At 38.8% G+C, this 25,613-nt stretch overlaps 1 protein-coding gene across 2 annotated transcripts in view; it reads right to left on the bottom strand.

Moving 5' to 3' along the window:
- Positions 1 to 25,613, bottom strand: part of grik2 (glutamate receptor, ionotropic, kainate 2) — a 162,735-nt gene that overhangs the window by 22,308 nt on the left and 114,814 nt on the right. For both annotated transcript variants that reach the window (XM_017708225.2, XM_037536747.1), the window contains exons 11-13: positions 22,170 to 22,393; positions 15,295 to 15,413; positions 12,839 to 13,056 (exon numbers count right to left, since the gene is read on the bottom strand). In XM_017708225.2, the coding sequence (XP_017563714.1) occupies positions 12,839 to 13,056; positions 15,295 to 15,413; positions 22,170 to 22,393 (561 nt within the window). The remainder of the gene's footprint in view (positions 1 to 12,838; positions 13,057 to 15,294; positions 15,414 to 22,169; positions 22,394 to 25,613) is intronic.

Genomic DNA, 25,613 nt, shown 5'->3' with positions numbered 1-25,613 from the left:
ATCAGCCGATTGAGCATGCAGAATATAGACTGCTGATAAGGCAGAACCACCAGAGATGAATACAGGAAAGGTAGGGAGGAGGAGGGAGGTAAGGAAAAAGAGAGAGAGAGACAGATGGATAGTGAGGAAGAAATTCAACTCTGACATGAATCTTGCCCAGTGTTACCTAGAGTAAGAGGATTTGTCACCACTTAAGAAAATCTCATTTTATCTCAAAATGGCACCCAACAGAAAAGTTAACATTATCTCAAATGGTCTGAGATTGAAAATGTAATCTGAAAAATCTCATTTTAGAGCTTTGCCCTATAACTTTTAATGACACCGCAGAGGAGTTGATTTATCACACCATTAAAGAATGAGTATGCATTTTGAATGGCTTAAGTTCTCCTTCTGCTGTAGCTGGTTTGGCTTTAGAGCCTAATGTGTTCCACTTTATCAACAGACAAGTTTATTTCTGAGCTTTTTTCCTGATTGCTTTTGGAGAAGCTATTTAGTCCCCATATGTAAACACCTCTGAAAACCTGTGGGACAATCTAAGTGCCAGATGCTCTCAAACTAGGATATTATGGCTGTCCAAAAACAAAACAAAACAAAAAAAAAAGTGGTATCTTTATTTTTTGCGATTTTTAGTTTTAGCATAATTTGAGCTCAGATGTCCTCTGAAATTGCTTGGAATAAAATGTCTTTGCATTGACTTACACTGAAAGTAAAGAAAGCTTTTGCCACCTCCTGTAAAGTTACCATTTCAAATATACTTTGTCTTTGCACAGTGCTAATATTCTGAAGAGCAGAAGGTGTCATTGAAAACAGCTCTGCTATGTGCTTTACCACCTAATCAAACATTTTTAGGTGTGTATTATCATCTTGGCAAAGGAATACTAAGTGTTAAATTCATAGTCACATGTCTTGAATGAATGAAAACAAACTTAATACACCCCTCAGAAACAGGAATACCTTGAATCATAACAAAAGAAATAATTATTATATTGGATAGAACCAAATTGTTTAGTATCTCCTGCCATGCTGCACTTTCGCTTGCTCTTTCACATCACCCTCCTTTGAAGCTTTATGATCACGCCCACACCCACATCCTGGCACTGACTACACAGGCTTCACGGAAATGTTTGACTGAAGGATTTTTAGAACTGAATTCACCAGTCATCTGCTGATACCTCTGCAATTACCTCAGGATTACCTCGGTGTAAGGGTGCTAGCTATCTGCCAATCTTACTATCTGCCAAGTAACACAGTGCAGGGCTGTATAACTATTTATGAAAGAATCTTCATTACACTCTCATCCCAAAACTAAAAGGTCTAAGCTTTAATGTTCACCATTCTGACTAAGCTGGTTAGATACAGCTGCACATTGCAAACTTATTACTTGTATATTATTCTGTTACACTGAGAAAAATCATAAACTTGGAATCTGCCATATGTTAAAAATAATTTCTTGTGTTAATTGTGTTAATAACAATTAATTAAATTGTAAATGTAAACATGTGTGTGTATGTATATATATATATATATATATATATATATATATATATATATATATATATATATATATATATATATATATATATATATATATATATATATATATACTGTTCAGTAAATGAATAAATCAAAATACAAAGAGGGGAAAAAATGAGTGAACAAAGAAGTTGCTTTGGTTAGTATGTTACATACTTGAACATCTTCAACCATCTAGAAAACGCTACTCTAAAACATTTACAGCAACAGAAATTTCAAGGCAAGAGGGGGTAAAAACCCCTGTATCTGTCCTCTCACTCCTCTGATCATCAGCTCCATCTTTATTACCTTTCTTCCCACCTTCCTCTCTTTCTAGCACTGTCACGTTTTCATCTTTGAGGCAGATTTATTTCATCTCAGCTGAGATTGTGCGGTCTGATTATAAGTGATTTGGCTGATCCTTTGATCATGCTGAAGTGGCCACAGATTGGCACTGCATCAGTCTGCTCGCACTTCCATATCAGATCTGAGGCTTTGATTAATTTGCTATGCGCCACTATCAGAATTGTAACACTCAGAAAACAATGCTCTTCCATGTTTAAAAAAAAAGACCCACATTTCAAGCAGATGGCGAGAACTGAACTATGCATCACAATTAAGTTACCTGGTTTGAATTTGTGGTCTGATCATGGTTTTTCACTTTGGTTTTTAAGTTTGTTTGGTTTGTTATTGTTAAAGGTTAGTTTTGTTTTTTATCTCTGAAAAGTAAGTCTTAGTTTTGGTATAGTTTCTAAATAAAAAAAATAAAAGTTCTAGTGTTTTGTATTATGACACACAATATGATCATTGGTATTTGATCAGTGTCGAATAAAAGTAAACACAGGATAGACTGAGCTCGGCTCCTTAAAGACGACCAAAGACACAATGGATCCACACGCTGAAAAAAGTCAGTAAGTCCATTTTATTTTAGTTAGTTTTGTAATGTTTTGATTTAGTTTTCATTTTTTAAAGGTGTTTTAATTTTTATTACACTTAATAAGCACATTTCTTCACTGCTAGTTCTTGTTTTTGTAGTAGTTTTAGTGGTAGAGAGTCTGTGAGGATGATTAGTGTTTTTCATTTCTCCTTTTTTTTGCTAATCATTTGCAGATCACCTTTATTATAAGTAGTACTTATAGTAAGTGGTTCTTACAGCTGTACAGTGATCTGAAAATGGCCATACATCATGAGCGTTACACATTTGTGTTTTTTCTTAAGGCTGTTTCTGGCTGCATCTATCTCAACTGCTAAGTCATAACTGTCAATCAGCTGTGCTACCTAGTTATAGTAAGATAGTAATGAACATTCAATCAGTAATCAAAACTCTTAACTAGTAAGTGTGGTGTGAAAAGGGAGCTCATTTAAAAAAAATTCATTTTTTATGTCATGATTTATTTTGATTTGTGAAATCATACAGTTTAGGGTACTGTAACCACCAAACTAGCACTGAAAGTCTGCCTTAACATTCGTCTGATTGGTCAGCATAAAACAAAAATTGTTTGATGTAGGCTATGTGACTGTTTAGAGTTTAAACTTATTTAAACTCTGGGCTTCTGGAGCGCCGTGCAAGGCACATAAACCACAAGGCACCCAGCACAAAAATAGCAAGAAAGATGGATTCTATATCATGGTTCACAATAATGCATACGCAGTGACCACCCTTAAACTCATCTGAGCCGCTGTGTGTAAAGAGGACCCCACATAAGTCCTGGGTCACTTCAGACAAACTGTTATGGAAAGTGGTTATTGAAAGAATTTTATAATAACTCTCTGACTTAAACAAAAATTGAACAGTTTATTTATGGTATTAGACAAATTGCTACCACACAGTTTACTTTATTTTAATCACTTAAATCAGTATTTGTAATTAGCTGTTTCATATTGCAGAGATGCAAGTATTTATTTATGTTTTTTTAATAACCGAGTCCCATTACTGGTCAAGTTCAGCTGTGATACTGCTGTGCAAATATATCCATCTCACAGCTCCAGCCTGTTCTTCATGGAAATCAAGATCAAAGTATACATGCAAGAGCAATAATTAGAAATCTAAATTTTATCACAAAATGTATCTTAACAGAATCATGAAAATTAGCCTTACCAAAAAAACACTGCAGTACAACACCGCCTCTTTATTGATGCCCCTTTCAGTTCCTGTTATATTGTTGTAACTTGAAACAATATAAAATGTTACTGCAGGGGAACAAAAACAAAAATGACAAAAACTGAAGCCTTCAATCTTTCAGACCACATGCTGCTCTGTAAACCAACTGAACAAAATATGGATTCTGAAATATGATATTTCAAACCTCCCAGCAGTGTTTTGTCTTCATTTAAATTGAAAGCAAGAATATTATTATCCTGCTTTGTGGGCACTTTAGGAACTTTGTAATTAGTTCCCCATGCATTCATTGTGAGACCTGTAAGTCCATAACATGCCATTATTTGTCTCTTGATCTGCATGTGTTCAGTGAAGGTAATTAGCTGGACTGTGGGTACCCCAGTTGCTAGCTGCTTTGAGGACATTTTCTCTTGTAAATCCAATATTTTGGCATTGTGATGTTAATGGTAGTGGCAGAGATGAATGAGGACACTAAGGGACAACATGCAGCTATAACCTTTAACTAACAGTAAACCTGTTAGGCCCTCTCAATCTAACTACAGACTCTCTCCTGTGGCTTAGCAGGTGGTTGAGCAACTCAAAGCCACTGAGAATTGAGAGAATTCTTTCTCTGTTTATAATCATAGGACACTATACATGCATATGATAATACTGGTAATATTTTATATATGTCATTTCACTTTGTCACTTCATTGATCACTTGTGAGAACAGTATATGTATTTCTTATGTGTATTCATACACACCACCAGTCAAAAGTTTGGACAGACCTAACTGACTGTATTTTGCATAATTTCAAAGAGGCTAAATTCTAGGTGTTACGTCCTGCGTTTGGATGCTCTTTCTCTCCTTTTTCCTTAGTTTCCAGGTGGACCTTGTTGCTGTGATTGACGTCTCGGTTTCCCCGGCGTGTGGTTGGCTGCTCCTGTTGGCGCCGGTTATAAAGGGCCTTTGATGTCAGAGCAATATGGAGCGGTTTTCTTATTCGGTCTCGCACGGTTCCGCTCCCCTGGCTGCCCGCCAGTCGACAGACCGGTTTCTTGTTCATTTACTGACCTACAGGTTCCTGTGGGTCAGTAAAGATGTGATGGTAGTTTTTTTTTTTTTTGTTAGAAAGGAAACGTAGGGGTGACCTGCCCTTTATGTTGATCTGTTAGACTTTGTTTATGGGTAGTGTAGTGAGGGTAGAGATTTTGTAGTTTGTTTTTCGTGTCTTTTGTTAGGTAAGTTAGTTATATTTTTTTATATTTTTTTGTTATTAGGCTTTTTGTTTGTTGTTTTGGGCTTTTGGTCTCCCTGAAGTTATGTTTCGTTTTGTATTTTGTTTCAGTGACTTGTTGAGAATAAGTTCGATGACAAGGAAAGAGAAAAGAAAAAAGAAAAGAGCAAAAAAAGAACAGAAAAATTTGGTGAATAATTAATGTAAATGTGTACAGTGTTTTACAGTGTAACATTAATTTAAGTAAGAGTTACACAGTTGTAGTTTTAAACTGCAACCATGGTGTTAAAGTGAGAGCATATGAAACATTATGGATATTTTTATTTCAGAATGATTGACTTGATTGTAAGTGTATGCCAGTTGTATACATTTGCACAAATTTGCCCTAGATTTGGCAAAGTATTGGGAATATGTATTCAGAATACCAAAAATTAAAAATCTCTATTGAGTTTACATTTTGTGAAGACAGTATTCAGAATACAGTTACTTTTTACATTTTTTGGGAGAATACTTTTAGAATACTTCCCCACTAAATGTAATAAACCTATACCATCTTTAAGAGAAACACCGTCAGTGATTGTTTATTCTTTTACAATCTGTGCATGGTGTGTAAAGACATACTCTAAAGGTGAATGACTTCTTTACAAACACTGAAGTTTTTAAAGCCTGAGAAGACTGAGACCGTGAAACCGTGCAGGTTTTTTTGCCAGGCAAATTGTTTAAATAGATTGAAAGGGCAGTGGGATTATGGGGCAGCAGTGAACTGAAGCAGGCTATGAAAGCTAAAATAATGGTGATACTTTTGTAACCTCATTTAAATAAGTAAATATTTAAGTAAACATATTAACAGAAGGATTACATGAAGAAAACTGCCAGCGAGGAAAAGCATGAATTAAATAATAAATAAATAAAAAAAAAACAATTAGTAGGGTTTTCCCATATGTACTATAAATGCATTGTAAATGTTTTGTGAATATGTTACTTCTTTATTCATTGTTATAGAATGCATTACTGAATATATTTAGGACAGTCTATTCAGTATTCAGCCATCACTACTTTTTCAGAGTATTGTGCCCAACCTTGGATTTGGTGTGTATGCAAAGTTCTCAGGTTTGTCTGAGTGTTCAGATAAATTTTAGTTATCTGTTTAAGCAGTGGCAAAAATCTGCATCCTACGTGCTTTTTTATGTGTAAGAAAAGCTTCTGAAGGTGCATCATCTGGCAGTGACAGAAGTTTACAGTGTGTATGTATTTGTCTGTGTGAGAGAGTATACAGGTGGACTGAAATCCAATCAGTCCCTCAGGCGTGCCTCCCACATGCATTCACTCTGTTTCTATGCTTGTCAGGATGTCCTTGCGGGAAAAGTGATTTGCTCACCTTAACAAACCAGACAGATTTGTTCTAAAGTTCCAACTAGACGAAGTTCTGGCCATTCATTGTTGCCCATTAAGATGCCAGGGTTAGGGTGAAACAGCTTAGTACCCAGACACAACTAGATATTTATCACCTTGAAGATGAGAGCATGGGATTTTACTCAATGCAGAATGCATGCATCTGTTATAGCTACTTTTAAATAATAGCTGAGGGGCTAAATTAAACATATGAGGCAGAATAGGTGAAAGACAGAAAAATACTCAGGAACTTCAAAGGGCAAACCACTGAAAGCAAAAGCACATTCAAAGCAGTGTGCACTCGCATAATCAAGATTATATATTTGTTGCTTTAGGTGTACATACAGTGTTTCTGACACCAACTAGGTCAGTCTGGGTGATGACCTTTAACAGAACACCCTGGCTCACAGATAGCATGGTGTGCACAGCTGACAGAACGTGGTAGAAATTTAAATGTCTAGCCTATTCATGACCAGCCAAGCTATTTGAAAAACTAGGGAAAAGATCATTGTAAAATAAAAACAATTTGACATCTCTTTGAGCTAATCATAATACAAATATGCTTTTAAAAGGCTTAGTCTGAGTGCCAATTTGGAAGCATGCATTTATTGTTAAAACTTATGAACTCAAATAAATGCAAATAGTTATACAGAGTATTGTGCAAAAAATCAGAGATCATCCTTATTAGGCAAAATACCCATTAAATACAGGTTATTCCTTTTTCAGGTGATTACATAGCAAAACATCCACTTGCCTAAGGAAGGGGAAAGTCAACGTAAAAATAAATGAAAAACAGAGTTCTAGCTAGAGAGAGAGACTTCTCTCAACTGTGCAAAAACTAGCAGACCACCGAAACTGTCACCATCAGATAAACAGCACCTTAAGCTTTTATCTTTAAGAGAGAGGAGAAAATCAAGCTCCACTCTCGCTTTAGATCTGAAAAACCCAGCACTCTAGCTCTCAAAGCATTTGTAGCTGTAAAGAAGCTGTTATTGAGAGAAGAAAATTGCAAATCAAACAAGCTGCTGGTGTCTCCAAAACTATGGACTGATCTCCCCAGAGTGCAGACCCCAGCATTATTCAGTTTGTTTGGTATTAATTGAATTGCGAGAAGCAGGACAAGCAACCAACTTCTAAGACTGAACTTTTAAGGTGTGGAAAAATATCCCTTCAGATGTCTGTGAAAATCTCAAAAAAGTGGTCTCTGGCTTTTGCACAGTCCTGTGTGTATGATTAGTACATTAGACCAGGGTTAGTATATGCTTCTTGAACTCTTGAACTGCTACTGTAGACTATGCATAAGCTGCAGAACACTGAGGTCTTTTTTTTTTTTTTTTTTTTTTTTTTTTTAACACTCTTAAAAAACACAGCTGCCCTTTATATTGAGAAGTGCTCCAGTACAGCAGTACAACAAAATGACTTAAATCTCATTGAATTACTTATATTAAGGTCTTTCTCCTTCTAAGATTACCATTTTGGAGATATGTGATTTTGTTATATGGACATTATGCCCACAGTTCTGCCTTCTAAAGCTACTATTTTTTGCACATATTTAAAGGTGTTGAAATCCATGGTTTCTGGAGCCCTTATTTGGTGTATTAATTATACGGAGGTTGATTCACAGTGCAGGCTCTATTCTGAACCCCTCTCCTTCCCCCTGTGGCTGGAACTGCTCCCTCTGCCTGCTGGCCAAATTGCATCAGTGGCAGTGATTCAGCTTCCCTCTCCATCACGACTTATAAACTTACTGCTGAGCACTACAGTCCTGCAGGGATCCACCTCACAGCCCACTGCAAAATAACACTCACTGAAGCCTGATAAGGGGAACACTGCAAGGAAATATGCGAATGTAAGAAATGTGCGCATGCATGCACATGAGAAAGAGAGTCTGTGTCTGCAGGCATATGAGAGTGAGAGGGAATGAGAAAAAAAGAAAGAAAAGACAGGCATAGAGAGTGAGAGAGACAGAGAGGAAAGAAAGAGGGGCAGAGAGAAATCAGGGAGGAAAAAAAGAAAAGCATAAGTTAGAAAAGAAGAAAACAGGGAAGAGAGACAGGAAAAAGAAAAATGGAAAGAAAAAAGCACAGTGGAGAGAGATTGAGACAAAAAGGAAAAGAGACAGTTAGGAAAAAGAAAAATGGAGATAGAATAAGTGAAAATAAAGAGCAAGAGAGAGTCAGAGAGAAAGAGTCAGACAGAAGAGGGAGTGAGAAACAGAAAATAAGTGAAAAGAGCAAGAGAGACACGAGGGAGAGAGAGAGAGACAGAAAGTAAGTGAAAAGAGCGAGAGTCAGAAGAGCAGAAGAGGGAGAGAGAGACAGAGAAAGTAAGTAAAAAGAAAGCAAGAGAAAGACGATCACAAGAGGGAGAGGGAAAGAGTCAGACACAAGATAGAGACATATATAGGAAAGAAAGGGAGAAGGAGAAAACGGGGAGAAAGAAGAACTTGAGTGATAAAGGAAGAAAAAAGATAAAGTGCAAACACGAGAAGAAAAGACAGGCAGGTGGGACAAAGAAAAAGAGAGAAAGGAAGCGAGTAATAGAGAGAGAAAGACCATGACAGAGAGGAAAAGAGAAAAGACAGAAAGGGCAGGAAAACAGAAAGAGATGGATAGATAGAGAAAGAGTAATTGAAAAGAAAGAGGGGGAAGAGACACGAAGTTCAACAGAAAAAAAAGAAATTAGGGATGAGGGGAAGATGAAGGAAAAGAGTCAGAGAGCGAGGGAGACTGAGGAAAGAGGGACAGCGTGCAGGCCAGAGATTTCATCTGGGTCCGTGAAAACCTCCACAACAAATTAGAAAAGCGATGACAGCGGTGGCAGACATGGAGCAAGAGGAGGGCTGGAGTGAGGGCTGGAGTGAGGGATGATTCCCTTGTTCATGGAGGAGAGCAGGGCAGGTGCACAGGAGAGGAGGTGAGTGAGGGTGTGCTGCTGCTGCGCTCAGCGAAAAGCCAATGCCGCAGATTGTTTTGATGTTGAAGGTTACTCAGAGACAGGGAGTCGGAGGAAGAGAAGGCGTGGAGACTGAATGTGCTGCCGTTGTCTGTGCTAACCGCCAACTTGCCCTTCTTTTGATCACAGTGGCTTTTGAAGCTCAAAATGTGGTATCTTAAAATAAATAAGAAATGTGAATAGCAAGGCTGTATCTGAACAGATGCTCAAGTATTCAATGAGTATGTTAGGTCTACTTAAGTAGGCACAATAGATGACTTTAGTTGTGAATGAAGCACTTTGCAGGTCAGAATCAAGGAGGTAAATTCTAAAGTTGACACAGACTCTTTTGGATGATCTAAACTATTCTACCTCTCATTTTGGAATGGCCAGTAATTAGCTCCATAATTAACCCTTAGAGTGGACACCTTTTAAGTTGCACATACTGCCAGAGAGAACACATTGTTTAATTTGACAATTATTTCTAATTCATAAGTCACTGCAATAGCAGAAATGTAATCATGTTACATGCTAGTGTAGTGGTTAACACCTTTGCCTTCTACGCTGTAGACTGGGGTTCAATCTCTGAGCAGGGCAAGCACCCTACACTATACCAATAAGGGTCCGTGGGCAAGACTCCAAACACCACCTTGGCCTACCTGTGTAAAAATGATCAAATTGTAAGTCGCTCTGGATAAGAGCGTCAGCCAAATGCCATAAATGTAAATGTAATTACATTTACATTTCAAATACATTCTCTGTTGATTGCTTTGAATCAAAGGACTATCTTCAGATAGTTTTATCTCTTTGAGGTCTAGCCTAACATGGCTGGATGTGATCCTATTCAATCTACTTTATTAATGCAATATGCTATTGTCATTTGAATGTGATAAGGGAATTATGCATAAAGTTGTGCTTTGTAGAAAGAAAAAAATATTCTTTACATCTCTTAACATCAAAACAAATGTGAAAAAAGCAGTTCTTTCAGAAGTCATTAAGCAATCAAATGTGTAATTACTTAATTACAACACAGTAATAACTTAAAACAAAGTTAAAAAGTTGACTTTTTTAAGCGTTAACACTACTAGCTGAGTTCTGTCTGAAGTCATGGCTGGATTTGATCATAATCTGTCAACCAGGTGTGTGATAACTGAGACTGAATTCTTCCATGGAACAGCAACTTGCAAAGCTTACAACAGATGTTTGAAATGATTTTCTCTACCAGGTGTCAGATTCATTTTTGAACTGATCAATAGCGCTGTGCATTACAGCAATGACTTTGTTTGTCTGTACAGATGGTTTTGTTTGTTCCCTTGCCATGTTATCCAGCTCAGAAGCAGCAGCACAGAGTGAGAGATGAAGAATGAGTGTTATAAGCAAAAACAACCACAGTCAGAATTTCTTCTCCATCCTGAAATAAAGGCTTTCCCCCATGGTAGCTGCAGTGTGACACCTAACAAGCCAGGTCAAGTAACAGTAATGACAGAGATTATTCAATTAAATAATTCAGTGTTATTAAAAGAGCAATCCAAAAGGGCTGCTGCAGACCAGAGGCAACAATAAGAAGGTAGTGTTTGTGTGTGTGTAATAAATATATATATATATATATATATATATATATATATATATATATATATGTGTGTGTGTGTGTGTGTGTGTGTGTGTGTGTGTGTGTGTGTGTGTGTGTGTGTGTGTGTAGAGGTGGATGCAATGGCGGAAGGGCTCTGCATGGCCAATTTCAGAACTTTCATAGTATGTCATAGCTGACATTTATATAATTAGGTATCATTAGTGATGTATTTTTGTTAAGCAATGTTAGGTCAATAATTGCATGAACTGCAGGCATTTTGCTTGTTATTTCTCTCAGTATTCCTGATGAGATTGAAACATTGACTGGCTGTATATGTACAGTGCATTACACCTAATCAATGCCCTTAGTTTACTGGTTTATCAGCCAATCCATCAGGTTGTCAATCAGACACACAGACACTCATCAATAAATCAGCACCTGGAAAAGGAGAATGCTTGGTGAGGCATTCGACACGAAGCTCTTATATCTACAGTTTCTTAGAGCTATAGTATATCTACAATCTTTATCATACATCTGACGTCATTATTACCATGAGGTAATGTGGAGATTTAAGCACTGAAGCAAATCTCAGGAAGAAAAAAAAAGTCTTAACTTTTATGGCACAAAATTTTTATCACATATCGCTCTATTTACTGTGAAATGTAAACACAGTTGAAATAGCAGCTGTTTTCAAATAATAATAACTTGACACAAAATGGAGCTTCATTATGATATGTTTCAGAATTATGTCTGATACCACTCTGCAAAGATATTTTCATCTTCCACAACCAGATGTTTTCTGCGGTGTTTGATTATAGCTTTGTTATATATTCTTATAAATGTTAAGGGATAGCATTCAATTTTTGCTCAAACAAAAGACACAATAGGGTAGAAAAGAGGCCAATATAAGCATCTTGCAGAAAGGAAGAAAAAAGAAGAAACGTCTGTAGTAGAGGTGGCTGTATGTTTCATCCCTCACTCCCTCTGTGAAAGCTAGAGTAATCTAAAGCCCACAGTGGCCATGCTTTCCAAGCAGTGGTCTCACAGCTGAAATACTGACTTAATAAAAATCATTTATGCATAGAAGTGAGAATTTCCACAGGCTGCAGGGATTAAAAGGAAGTCCAGCAGGTTGCCTGCACAAAGACACTGGACAGAACTGAACAGTGTGTACTGAGCAGGTTGTCACTGTGGCTGTATTTAATCACACCATGGTGATAAAGAAGCTGTCAAACATGCCTCCAATTTGTAGGTCACACATTAACACCTTTATTTATTATGTCTATCCTTGATTTTCACCCTTTCAACCATTTTATTTACTTTGATATTTCACTGAATCAACTAATCTGCATATGTGTTTGTTTGTTTTTTTGTTTATTTATTTACATTGATGGAGAACCTCAGAGGCATTGCTATTCTTATTTAATCTGCATCTCCAGTCTTCATCATCCATTAGTATATGGCCTTGTTTGTTTGTTTGACACTTTAAAGGCATCACAAACAATCCAAAAGTATAATTCTAGTCAACATATTTGAAATAAGATAAAATAGCTATCGCCAGTCTGGTCTTGATAACATAAGATCCCTTACCAATAAATTAAGCTGCTATTTTTAAACAAAGGCACTTTGTTTGCATGTTTGTGAACATGCTCAACATACACTATGTAAGATTTTGTTCAGGTTTTCAAATGTTAAAATATCTATTCTGTTATTATACATAACATAAATAGAAAAGGATATCATGAGAAAAGGCCATTTCTGTACATTGCACCTTCTATGCAGTGCACTCAACATTTGCAGGATGCGTTTTGAAGAACCAGTTAAAGCCATATGGTATTTTGCACTTTGTAGCATCTAGAGTTGTGCATGGATGCAATATACAGAAATAGGTGTTGGCAGATGGCTGTCAATTTATTGAGATGATCCTCAAGTTATAATAACATTGTAAACAAACGCTAAAAATCAAATATGTTTAAGAAGGAGATTTATAGTAATACCACTTCCTTTTCTCACTGCAATGTTCAACTCAAACAAACATTAATTTTGATTGCTAAACTCTGTGGGTTACAGGCAGTTTTGTACAGTTTTACTCACTTTGAAAAAGGTCATTGTGGAGCCATCTTCCACCACGCCATACTCAATCTTGGTCTGCTTGGCTAGGTCATCGGCTGAATCAATGGGAGATTCCATTCTTTCCACAGTGAGGAAAGCAGCCAGGTTGGCCGTGTAGGAGGAGATGATGATGAGAGTGAAGAACCACCAGATGCCTCCTACTATCCTGGTGGAAAGGGCTTTGGGCATGAGCTCAGATCCTAGCGGAGAGGAGTAGAGAGATTTGTCAGAGAAGGGCAGCAGTTATGGCTGGAGAGGCCTGGCCTGGTCTGAGCACACTGCAGAGAAGAGTAGAGCTGCAGGGCAAGGATGAGGCTGCCAATGCACGGAGAAACCAAGACCTGGGAGAAACAACCATGCTAACTGTGTACTAGGTCCAGAATGGTCAGGCCCTAACATTAAAAGACATGACAGAGAGTCAGTCTGTGTTCATCTAACATGAGATTACATTAGAGTACATTAGACTAATCCATGAGTTAACTAGTCATTCAAAGCCAAACCAGTAAAGGGTTCCACATAAAAATTTTAGTATCTCTCATTGTTTTCACAGAATGTTCATGCAGGAGAAGTGAGGATATGTCAAAGGAGGGCTGGGTTAAAGGTGAATGGTCTAGCTGTTGAGTAGGAGGGGTCAGAGATAAACAAGAAGGGAAGTGGTGGTTCTTCTCAAGCATTAAGAAGCAACTGTAAGCTTTGATCTTGCACATTCAGTCTACTGCAGTAGGCGATGGACTGTGGGAAAGATATGCTTCAGACAAATCAGAAAAGAGCTTTGTATGAGATTGAATCAGGCCACTGAAGATGGACTCTGCTCTAACTTTCTCACAGTCTGCCTAGTGACCTGTCACTCAAGCCCAGAGTTTGGACATGACAGCCAACTCCAGGTCCAGGCCTCTGCCCAGACAGCTGTTGAAAAGAAGAGGGAGAAAAAAGGAGCACCTTCACTCTCGTGCTATCAGACTAGTGCACAGTTAGACATGATTCAGCAAACCACTTCATCACTTCCAAAGGTGCCCTGCAGCCCGCGCTACTCATCGGCAAAACAGCTCAGACAAACAGTCACATGAAAAGAATAGACACTGGGGACACACATTAAAAAAAGACCCACAGGCCAGGGAAGAGGGGTTGAAATTGTCACATTTCTTTTTCATCTTTACCCCCATTGGACCTCAGGGACCAGTCTCATCCTGCCAGGCCACAGTCAGGCCTGACCTAATAAAACCTGGTTGGGGCTGACTGTCATGTACCCAAGGTAACGTCATGTCCAAACACTACATCCCACAGTTTTCTGGGGGCTGGCAAGCCGCAGGCAGGGGAGCCTCTCTACAGTGTAGGGCCTCTCACTCTGAATGGACATGTCATGCAGACAGGCATGAAGTTCAAAGCCTGTCCCTTCTTCTTTAGCCTGACACCACATCTTCAAAAGCAATGGACAATAGACAAATCCTGAAACCTCTGCAGAGTAAGAGCAACACTCAAAGGAATGCCCTCATTAATCACCCAAGTCTCGTTTATGTAACCTTTATGAGTGGCAAACCACTATGGAGCATCAGAATACATGAGAGAGTACTCACATACTCATAATTTTTACAGTACTCATTTTTCAGCATGAAAGTACTACATGAGGAAACGTTTGTAAATAAATATTTTCCATGAACACCATAAATATTTGACTTAAATCCCTACAAAATCAAAACATACCCATGCCACCTGCTTCACTGCATGCAAATAGTCAAGGATTTCTGCACAATGCAGAACTGCTATCTCAAAACCTTTCTGTGCTCCATTCCCATGGATGAATGCAATGCAAACCCCCATAGTATCCATGCCAATCAGCCAGCAGATCCTGCTAGCCTTTAATGCTCTAGAATGTTGTATTTTCTCAGTAAACACACATTCTTCTCTATAATGCAATGGAAGACATGCAGTTTGTTTGCAATATAATATTCAAACAAAGTCATCCCATTTTATTTCAAATTAGCACCACTTTGCCCTCTTTTCTCCATCTCAACATGACATCAGGTAACAGAAAAGATGTGGCATCAGGCTTTGGTTGGAAGAAACATAGTCTCAGGCCGGGTCAGGCTAAGACACGGCACTGTGTTTGTCCTACTATACCGCCGTCTGGCTGTTGCAAACTATGGGTGGTTAGGAGAGTTAGACTTACCTGTTCAGGAGCCTGACAAATGGGGAATGGTGTTAATGAAAGAGAAGCATGCATGAGTAGTTGCACCTAGCTCTTCTATCCACATTCACCACACTCCATTCACTGCTTATGACTCACACAGTCGTCTGTTACCCCAGACCAACAACCAGTCTCCATCTAGCTACATGCACAGAGGCACCCATGCAGGGTTGTGGGCCTGATAAGAGCAAAAGTTGGACCCCCAGCAAAAGAGTGGGACATGTGCTAAGGGTGGGCAGGCAGAGGCGTCTACCTTGCTGCATGAGAGCTCCAACTCCGAACCAGAAACTATTTAGCAGGGTGAAATTGTTTTCCACAACGTCCGAGTCGGGGTTGCACGGGTGGGGGTTATACCATTCGTAGGGGCTAAACCTGTGGCGATCAACACAGAACAAATACATTTTTTTAGTAAAAATGAATAAACAGATAAAGTAACAGGAAAATAAGAAAGGATGATCCACCTAAAGAGATATAAAGAAAGAGAGACAAGTTAGCATCAACACTGGTTATTTACACAAGTGTTCATTTAAAAACAAGCCCTTCCGAATGATTCTTGGTATCGGCCTGTTCAGTGTTTTCATGATTTAAATGTTACAGATTTGACAAGTAAATTAATCTGCTTTAGTGTAGGTTAGAGCAGTTTACTTGAATTAGATAGCCCCATGCTGCGTAGCCCCTAATTCAATGCAAAAACACTATTATAAGCAGCCCATTCACTCTGACCATAATCTTTTCCTCCATTCCCCCAGAGAACAGTGCATGTTGACACATTCACATCAAAGGCAATTGGCACTGTAATTTAATCGATGCAATCTGAATCACTCCATCCACAGAAAAATCTAATAATCCAGATAATCTTACAAGCTTATTAAAATGTGGCAGATCAAACGAGTCTGTCCCATCATCTCGGCACTCCACTCCCTCTCTCCCTCTACACTTCTCTTCAGCCACAGAAAAAAAGATTTCCCATTTATTCACGTTAAACAAAAGTGACATTGCATTAGTAAAGGTTGATTGGGCTACAATTAAGCATCATGACCTGATTTGGTTTCTGCTGGAGTGGTAGAATTACATAGATTCTTGAATTTGAGAGCAAGACAAGAGTAAGTAATCAAACGCTGAAGAGTACGTTTATCTGCAATGTTTTTTTTTTTTCCCTTTTGCCACCATGGAGCCAGGTAGATGGAAATTAAAACACAAATGTTTTCCAACTGATAAAGTAAGACATAAATACTGCTTAAGAAATTCTATGCAACAGTCATTGGAAGTGTGGTCTTACTCCTCTGAAGCAGCTGTAGTTTATCTAACTAATTATTTCTCTGCTGTGTGCCTTTAAAGTATACTGGCAGCAGTTACTAGCTAACAAAATCAGATTAGCACAAGTCCTTTTTTTCTCTTCTGTCCAAATGCTACACAACTATCATTTGTGAGTTTTTCAAGGACCACCCCCTCCTTTGTTTCCTGCACTTAAAAGAATCATTGAGCTTAAATCAACCTCTCCACACTGTCAATTTGCAGGAGATTTGCTTGCTTGTCAATTTGTGATGCTGAATTGAGTTCATGCGTGGTGCGACCTTGCCAAGATGTATGGGCCTGCTGGCCTGGCCCAGACCCCTCGCTAGAGGGTCTCTCGGCATGTTTCTCCTCCTCGATCATGCACCGAAAAGCCAATTACCACACGGCGAGACCGCGGATGAGCAAGGCTGTTGCGTGCACATGGCTGGAGCATGCCAGTGGAGCGCAGCACAGTGCAGGGGGAATACCAAAGCAGCCTGGGACGGAGAGCGAGAGAGATGCGGCTTAACCTGACCACGAAAGGGAAGCGCTAGCCGCCCATTTAGCTGTCGGTCTGATCCAATTACACTAACCTTCTGTTATCTCAGGTCATCTGAACCGCAGAGAAAAAAAAAAGACTTTGCGCAAGGTCAATGTGGAGAGATAAGCCGTGGAGAGACATGCGCAAGGCTGGGCGGCGACAATGCCCGTCGTTTTTATCTGCTTACGAGAATCGGGGGTCATCCTGCTGAAAACTTCACTGATCACACATCTGATTATGACCATGTCAGGCCAGAGAAGAGTGACACAAGGCTCTGGTGTGTGTGGAAACTATGTGAGAACACTGCTGCACTGGCTGCAGGCAGTCTAAGGGGAGGGTTCGCTCCATCTCTACTCAAGGAAGCGTCAATAATCAGTGTAGCCTGCATAGCTTTCACACACTGACAGCTTGTTTTGAAAATGGCCCTCCGGTAGCTTATCGGGCTTTCGTCTGTACAAGGATTTAAGGAAGGTTGTCATTTGAACGCTGTCAGATTTACATAGCATTTCATATGTCAGCACAAATCTGTATGTTCACCTTTCAGCATACTTTAAATCCAAATGTTTACATTCTATTTTTTTGTAACCTCTTTAAATGTATCCAAATGCATGAACATAGTTTAGAAAACATGCTCCTTCCTTTCTTACTGATATATATTTGATGATGCAGTAAACTCTCATGCTTTACCCAAGTTTTTCTCAAATAAGGAGAGAGTTTAACTAAACAGGGACATGCAATTAAAAAGTGCTAGTTGTTTTGGATGTAAAATGTATGACAAATGCATGTGTAGACAATCAAGAGTTAATATAGCCTCCTTTGGTGACCGTAAACATATTTAACATCAGGGAGGGAGAGAGAAAGTGCCAGATATACGAAGCTTTTTGTGCCAGTTTCAGACACAAATGCTACGCATCGAACAAGCAAAAATGTGCCAAAATGTAAGTTTGACCAAGTTTTCCTCTACCTTTAAAACCAGCCATGAGTTTGCATTAGGTCAGGGGTCGGACTTTTATAACCAGTCCAGCTGGTTTCTTTACACGTTTAATCTGCAACGATAACTGTCAAACAATAAAATGCAGCGAAGCTGAAGCTTCTTCATTTTTTCCCATTCCATCTTAAATGGTGTAGCAGATGCTCAGGCACCATTAAAGTGGAACAGGAAATTTGAACAAGATGTTGGCGAATGAAGCTGACTTAAGTCAGTCACTTATAAAAAGTCAAACGCTGAGAGACATTTTACAAAAAAAATTCTACTTTTGAGAAAAAGTTTCCTGCTGGATATGCGAAAAAAGTGGCTATAGCTGAGGTAATGCTTAAAGCAGAGCAAAGTAAATCTGCATTCTTGTTTATATATTTTTTAGCCTTTACTAGTACATTAGCACGTATTGAGACAAATTCACAGCTGGTAAAGATGGGACAACGGACATAAAATGTTGTGGATCCCAAGTTAGTTTGATTTTTATTGAAAAGACAAAATGGCTTTTCTTAACATTTGGGTTGCCAACCCCTGCGTTAGGTTCTCAAAACACGTGTTGCCAAGAGACTTATTTTAACTATGGCACTAATACACTGTTTAGATGGAAGCACAAGCCATCATATGCTGAAAGATTTTTTTACAATAAGACAATAAGTTTAAACTCTCAGGACCAGACACACATATGTGAGAAGACGTGGAGCAAAATATGCTGAGATGTGGCCACAAATGTGCACACAGCCCATCTTATCATTTCACAGCATGTTATTGATTTTAAGCATGAGTAAAATAACACCTTTGTAGTCACATCAAGGCATGCTTTGCCCTGTGCCTCAGCTCATACATACATCTGGCTGAGTGAGAAAGAAAAGCCTGATTCTAAATCTCCATCAACAGATTCTCTGTAGATGTTTATTCAAATAGTACAGAGGGGAATCTAGGTGACCTGCTTTGACAACATAAACTACTTCACGACATAGTGGAAAAGTCATTAGCTTTAGCTTTTGCTCCACACAGTTCACAATATATCAAACCGAGAGCCAGTTTGGACACAAGTGTTTTCACAAACAACAGGTAGAGCTCTCTCGTTATGGACCTTGACTCCTCTTCCAATTTCATTTGTTGCCCTCTATTTAGAGTCCCCACCCACGCTTGCTGTGGAGGTCTGTTAAATCCCCTTTACAGCAGTCCATTTTATAGCATATTCCACCTGGACATGAAGGAGATCTGATAAGGGCCTGCAGCAGCTCGAGTGAGGACATTACTCTTCCAGCCAGGCACTCACGCTTTTGTTTCTTATGCTCGAGGTGTTCGCACTGCAGCAACCATAATAGCACTTTTAAATGAGCTGAGAACATACTTAGATATAACTGTTTGGCATGCAAGACTTTTCATGCAGTGTTGAGTCAACAGCTTGAGCCAGATTTGTTGTATCCAACTGAGTAGCTGCATTTATTCAATATGGCAACGAGCTTGCCTTTGATAACTGATGTGACCATGCGCAGTTCGGTCAGGAGTAGAGTAAGGAATGTGGCAGAGTTCCAGGAATTTCTGCCTTTTCAAATTAGTTTTCTGCCCTCATTAAGAGCATCTACTTCTTTGCTTTATATCAGTGGGGAACCCTCTGGGCCCTTATCCTTCATAGAAGTGATTTTTATGAAATACTAAAAAAAAAGAATCTAATTTTTAGTTATTTAAATGTAATGTTGTACTCTACAAGAAATGTAGTAATACTATAATTTCACTGTGAAGTTTTTGTGTGAAATGCAAGTTAAATTCTTTAAACACCCAACGAAAAACCAAGATTTTTTTCTTGTTGTGGTGTCTAGATAGATAGAGCTAAGCAAGCTCTCCCACTGGTTAGGATTCAGGAGCTAGGCTGAAGGCTGACCAGTGTGTTTCAGTCAGATGTTACGAATGGAAAACTACTACTTTACTAAATGAGTCACAGTAAAATTTGTCATATATGTATTTGAAAATGTCTGTTCATGTGAATTGCAGTTAGCCTCATACATTCACACAGTACTAGAATCTCAGAGAGGTGCTAGCAGAAATTAGCGTTTTTGTGAGTATGGGTTTGTTCTCGATCTGGCCTGAACTGAAAGCCTAGCTCTAACAGATGTGGCTCTCCACTAGGTTATAGGAATATACCATTGCACCAAAACACATTGGAAAAGGGGGCTACACTACAGGAAAGAGGAAAAGTAAAGGGAAACTTTGTGAGGAAAGGAAAACAACAACAACAGCAACAACAAAAACAACTGGTGATATGCAAAAAGGATTCTGTTGAGTAGGTAAATATTTGATTCTTGTATAGCACCCAGAAGGAAATGTTCTAAATACTGCATGGTGAACACAAAGCCTTAGGAAAACCTCCACCAGCCCCCATTATGTCACACTGTGATCTCTCTCTCTCACACTCTCACATACAGCACATATAGTAAGCTCACAAAGCAGTAGTACATGCACACATAAATAAATGTGTACAAACAGACACATATACAGTAAACCCACATTCTGTGCAGCGATTTTCATGTGTTAGGGCTTTTAGGGCACTACTGAAGCTTGTGCAGCTATAGGAACATGCCACTAAGAAATGTGCCTAAGCTTAGTGTTTCTCTCAGAGGACTGCATAGTAAAGCAAACATCTTAAAGGTACTCTTGCACTTACCCAGCACAAAACCTAAAACACTTATGGTGATGGGTGCATATTCTGAACCAACTTAGATGGCAGTTGCAGCTTGTTATTCTCTTATGTGATCATATCGCCAGTAACATTTATAAAACACAAGTGCATTAACCATAAAACTCTTGGGGTAACGGAGCATGGCTGAGCTGTCCCAAAAGTTTTAGAGTTAACTAGAGGCCTTTTCTTTCAGCTTTTCTCCACCTCGCTTCAAATGATGGCCACAGGCTACTACAAACAGCAAACGACGCTGTTCTATCAGATTGCATTTTGTTTTATATATATATATATATATTTTCACAAAGTTACATAGTTTAATGTTTATGTGTACATGTTTACATTTGAACAGATCAGTTATTTCTTGGAGATAAACTCCTTTCTTCGTCATCTGTGGAGTACTTTCACTAAATGCAACACAGCATTTTAAAGCTGCTCAGGAATCTGAGCAACGCCGACACATGATGCTGCCACATTATATGACCATATGCCAAAAGTGTATATGATACTGACATTGACAGTATGATTGATTGCATTTCATTATGTGAGATACTGAAATGATTTAACACCCTAGAAGTTACTACACACTTCCCTCAGCAGCTTTCCATGGCCATAAAGGGAAATGCTGTCCCGGTAAAGGTTTGGTGTTGAAGTAGCTGTCTCATATTATGGCTCAGTTTGAAGAAGAGGAGTCTCAGTGTAGTGATAACCTGGATTTAAAACTATATTGAAAAAGCTCTTGGGCCACATCAGCATCAGTGGTGCTTCCCTCTTTCAACTGAAGCCATGTCCAAGCATGAAGCATTATAAATTGCTCATACTTAAGATCTTAAGATTTTGCCTTTTCAACTGAGTTGTACACATATTTCCAGCAGGATTACAACACAGAAACATGAGTGAAGATTATCAACTTGAAAACATCTGTGCATTTCAGTATTCACAGGGATCATGGCCAAGAACATTTGAAGCAGGGTGTGGAAACATCCAAATAGAAAAGCAGATACAAACTGGAGACACTGGGGACGACGAGGGATGAGAGGGAGGTTGCCGTTCACACCAGGAAATGCCAAAACACTCTCATTCACACCTACACTCACATATTTCCATTCTCTCTGTGCCTCTCAAACTCACGCACACCGCCTCGAAATGGCTGATTTCACATCTTTGCTCGTGTGATTTGTGCTTTGGAGCTTTGGCTGCCGAGCAGTAGAGGCAGCAGGCTTGTCAGCATGAAAAGCAAGAGCAAGCAGAGGAATCACTTAACATCCTCCACCGCTCCGGCCAAAAAAGGACTCGACTCACTTTCTGTTTCTCTTTTCAGAATGGGTCAGAGGACTAATCTCTCCTATTCACACTAGAGGGATTCCTCCCTTTCCCACTTTACCAGAGGAGGCTATTCTGTTACAAGAATGTAAGTTTAGCATTCGGGTACTTTTTCCTTTTTCACTGTCAGTAAGAGGCACTAAAGCTAAATTAAGGTAAAACTGAGCTAAGCTGAAGTAAAGTGAGCACAGGTTTTAGGCTTGAAACATAACAGTAAGTAATGGGTCAAGGGAAGATGCTTTTAGGCATTGATTAGACTGTTAATGGAATGAGGTTAAAGATGTTGGGTTATGTCTGCATGTGTAGCTGAGATTGGCAGAACTAGCATGTTACCTGGCTATGACAAACAGCACACAACTGACACCCAAGTAAGCCAGCAGAATATACATCCAGATGTCGGGGGAGAGAGGGTTGAGGAAGGAGAACACCCCCGGGTTGGTGCCATTGGGCTTGCGGTACAGAATACTTATCCCCAGCGTCATGAAGGGCTTGGAGAAGTCGATGACCTTCTCTCGCACGTAGGTGATGGCCAGCGGAGCCACTGCAAGATCAGCTTTCTGTCGATACAAAAGGCAGGGGGAAGAAGAGTGATGGGCAGTTCATCAGGGGCAGCAGAAGCATTTAGAGGCAATCAAATTAAGAAAACAGGACCTTAACACATCAAAGACTGTCCCATAGCACTTAAGTCTAAATTTAAAACCTCCCCTCCCCCGCTTTCCATCCTCATTCTTTCCCTAAAAGACCTTGATTTAGCAGTTACTGGCTCAGCAGTTAGTAAAGCGGTTAAAGCACAGGGTTTCTCGTGGCAGATAAAACAGCCACGTGAACAACACAACTCCCATGTTTGAACTAACATTCAGCAGCCTGTGAAATTCAGCATCAGATTATTTGGATGAATAATACAGAGTTAAGACGAAATCATACATGAGAACCGGATGACAAAGGCCATATCTTCTCCTCTCCTGAGGCTAATGATCAGCCTTCAGCTCTGTGGTTAAACTGTGTTACTGACACAAAGTTCAGTGCCAAAAATTATAATAAAGATTTGTTAGAAACTAAAGGACCTCTATGATAGAAAACAGAACTTTATTTTTGACATAGTATGTAAACACTTTGCAGGGCTCATGGGCCATATAAGGAGACCAAGCTGAAAAACCAACCAGTTTGGTATTTATTTTTTTTTGTGTTGTCACAAAAAACCAACACGTTTAGATACTCCTATTCAGACCATCACATGGTAGTGCCCTCATTAACATTAAACAGAAATAAGTTCAAGTTTTCAAGTTATAAGGAAAGTTTTATTCCAGACTGCTTTTTCAATGATGCACTATACAGAATGCTCAATTGCTTTCTTTTAACATACATTTTGAAGGTCAGTAAGTTCTAAATTTTAGAGCAACCAGATTAAGTTACTTTTAATAATCTTTTTTTAAAGGCTTTTAATTATCAGTTATAATTAATCCAAAGCAACTGATGCACTGCTCTTGATCTTGCTGTCCTTTGGTAATTTTTAGTATATGTACTATACTAAAAAAGGGGAAGATGAAAGTCTAAGACCTTGAGCCCGTGTCTAACACGGAGGGTTATTACATTTTCAACTGTTCTTTGCCCGTTAATGTGAAACACCCACTGCAAGGTCAGTTTGATCATTCCTCAAAGAAATATCCTTTTTGACCCAGCGAGGCTACCATACATCACACTAGATTGAATGAGTTTCAGCTGCCTAAATCACAACCCCAGATCAGCTGGCACTGTTCCTCAATGTGACATTTAATATTCATGTCATTCCATTTACTATTTAGATCATTATATTTTTAGCCAAAATAAAGCCTTGCAGCTGGAATTATTAGATTGTCTGTAATTATTCTCGGAGGGGGTAAATTAATGCGGAGTGTGAGCAGGTGCTGTCTTGCTACCTTTTTTTTTTTTCTCCATTCAGTCCTTTGGCAGGATATTTTTATCTCCTTCACTTCAGTGCATTCTTTGCTCCTCTGCAAACTGCAGACTCCAGCCTGCTCTGAAAGCCTGTCCGGGCCAATTAGAATTTGTCCTGCGCTCGTCTGGGGAACAGAACGCGCAGGCAGAGCGACTGCGTCGGCCCTGTACACATCTCACAAGGCCCCGTGCTCCTTTGAGTCTAATCGCACAGATTGTTTTTCACACCGCACAATCAGTTCATGATCAATAGTGGGGGTGTCTAAAAAACATGTCTGAAATGTTGTGGGAACAACATACAGGGCCGGTGTTCGCCGGTAATGGGGTCAGCTATTGAATATCGGCTGTGCAAAGACTGTTATTTTTCTGCCTGTGTACAGCTCATTTTGATCTGGGTCTTATTTTGTTAAGCTTAACAAGGGTGGCTATAGCACTGTGTGTGTGTGTATCTGTGAGAGTGTGTAATAAGCTCTATGGGGGGAGAATTCATGCTAGAAACCTCACTTTATATCCTGTTTGCAGCCTGTGAGTGCTGAAGTTTCTTCCATTAATACATCCTTAGCTCTATTCCTCGTATTACACATATACACAAACATACACTCGGGTTATATATACAAAGTACTGTGCAAAATCATCAGCAAACTGTTTTAAACCATAACAACCATGTTACTACCTACAGTGTTGTGCCAAAGTCAGAGACCACCCTTCATTCATTTAATTTCCAATTAGACCACCATTAAATAAGTTCAAAGTCGATTGTTCTGAGAACACTAGCAAATTATTTGTTTAATTTCTTCCTTTGTGTCTATTTCTGTTCTCAGTAAAGGCTTCCTAATAGCCACACACTCATAATATTCTGGGGTCTTCTCACAGTGGAAAGATGGACATAAAGTATGTATTATTTTTTTTTTTTAGATCTGAAGCAAGAGTTGAGTTTGATTATCTTGTGTCCTGAGAGTTATCTAATATGTTTTGAACTAGTGTTTTTTTTTTTTTTTTAAACTTATTTTCTTTATGCAATTGTATATTATATCTAATCATATCTTATCTGCTCAGCACTATTTCATGGAAAAAATGAATAACTTTTATTTAATGGCTGTTTTTGAGGGGAAATTCAATAAATGTCCTCTGACTTTTGTACAGTATTGCACGTGTAATAAGTAAAAGTAAATATCGTAAAAGTAATCCTAACCTTAATGGCAGTAACCAGAAACAATTGTTTTGCCCTGTAAATCCAAATGTTTAAGTTTTAAATATGTTTCTATTGTCATGGTTTCCTCTTTACACCTAGTCTTATGTTGTGTATAAGTAGCCCACTAGTTTTTCTTTCTTTTGTCTGGTCTTGTCATTTCAGTCTCTATTACTCAATTCTAGGTGTCAGTGTTAGTCAGTTCTCAAGCATTTTGTTTGTGATTGGTGTCTTGTTTCTTTTAATTAAAGCTCCTACAATCTGCCTCTGTTTTTGACAGTAACACTTGATAAATATATTGCAAAGTTTTGTTTAAAGCTGGGGAACAAAATATGACTGTCACATCAATCAAACACCAGTCTTAAAGAGGAGAGCAATTATTTAAAAAAAATCACTTGGCATATCTCTCTCTAACACTGATCTTTATTTGATATTGCAGTCAAACCCCAGTTTGTTCTCAACTAGGAGAACTGCTCATAAAAAGGTGATGATGTTTAAGGCCTAAACGTTTGGATTTGTAGTTTTAAAAAATGAAACATGCCCTTGGTAAAAAAAAAAAAAAGCACTTTATGCAGTCGGGGTCATTTTGTTGGTGCTTACATTTTATAATACCTCTGTTTTCTCTCATTTTCCTTCAGAATTAGATCATTTTT

The sequence above is a fragment of the Pygocentrus nattereri genome, chromosome 3 (assembly GCF_015220715.1).
Source record: "Pygocentrus nattereri isolate fPygNat1 chromosome 3, fPygNat1.pri, whole genome shotgun sequence".
NCBI classification, from domain to species: domain Eukaryota; kingdom Metazoa; phylum Chordata; class Actinopteri; order Characiformes; family Serrasalmidae; genus Pygocentrus; species Pygocentrus nattereri.
This window is presented reverse-complemented; position numbering and strand designations above follow the sequence as displayed.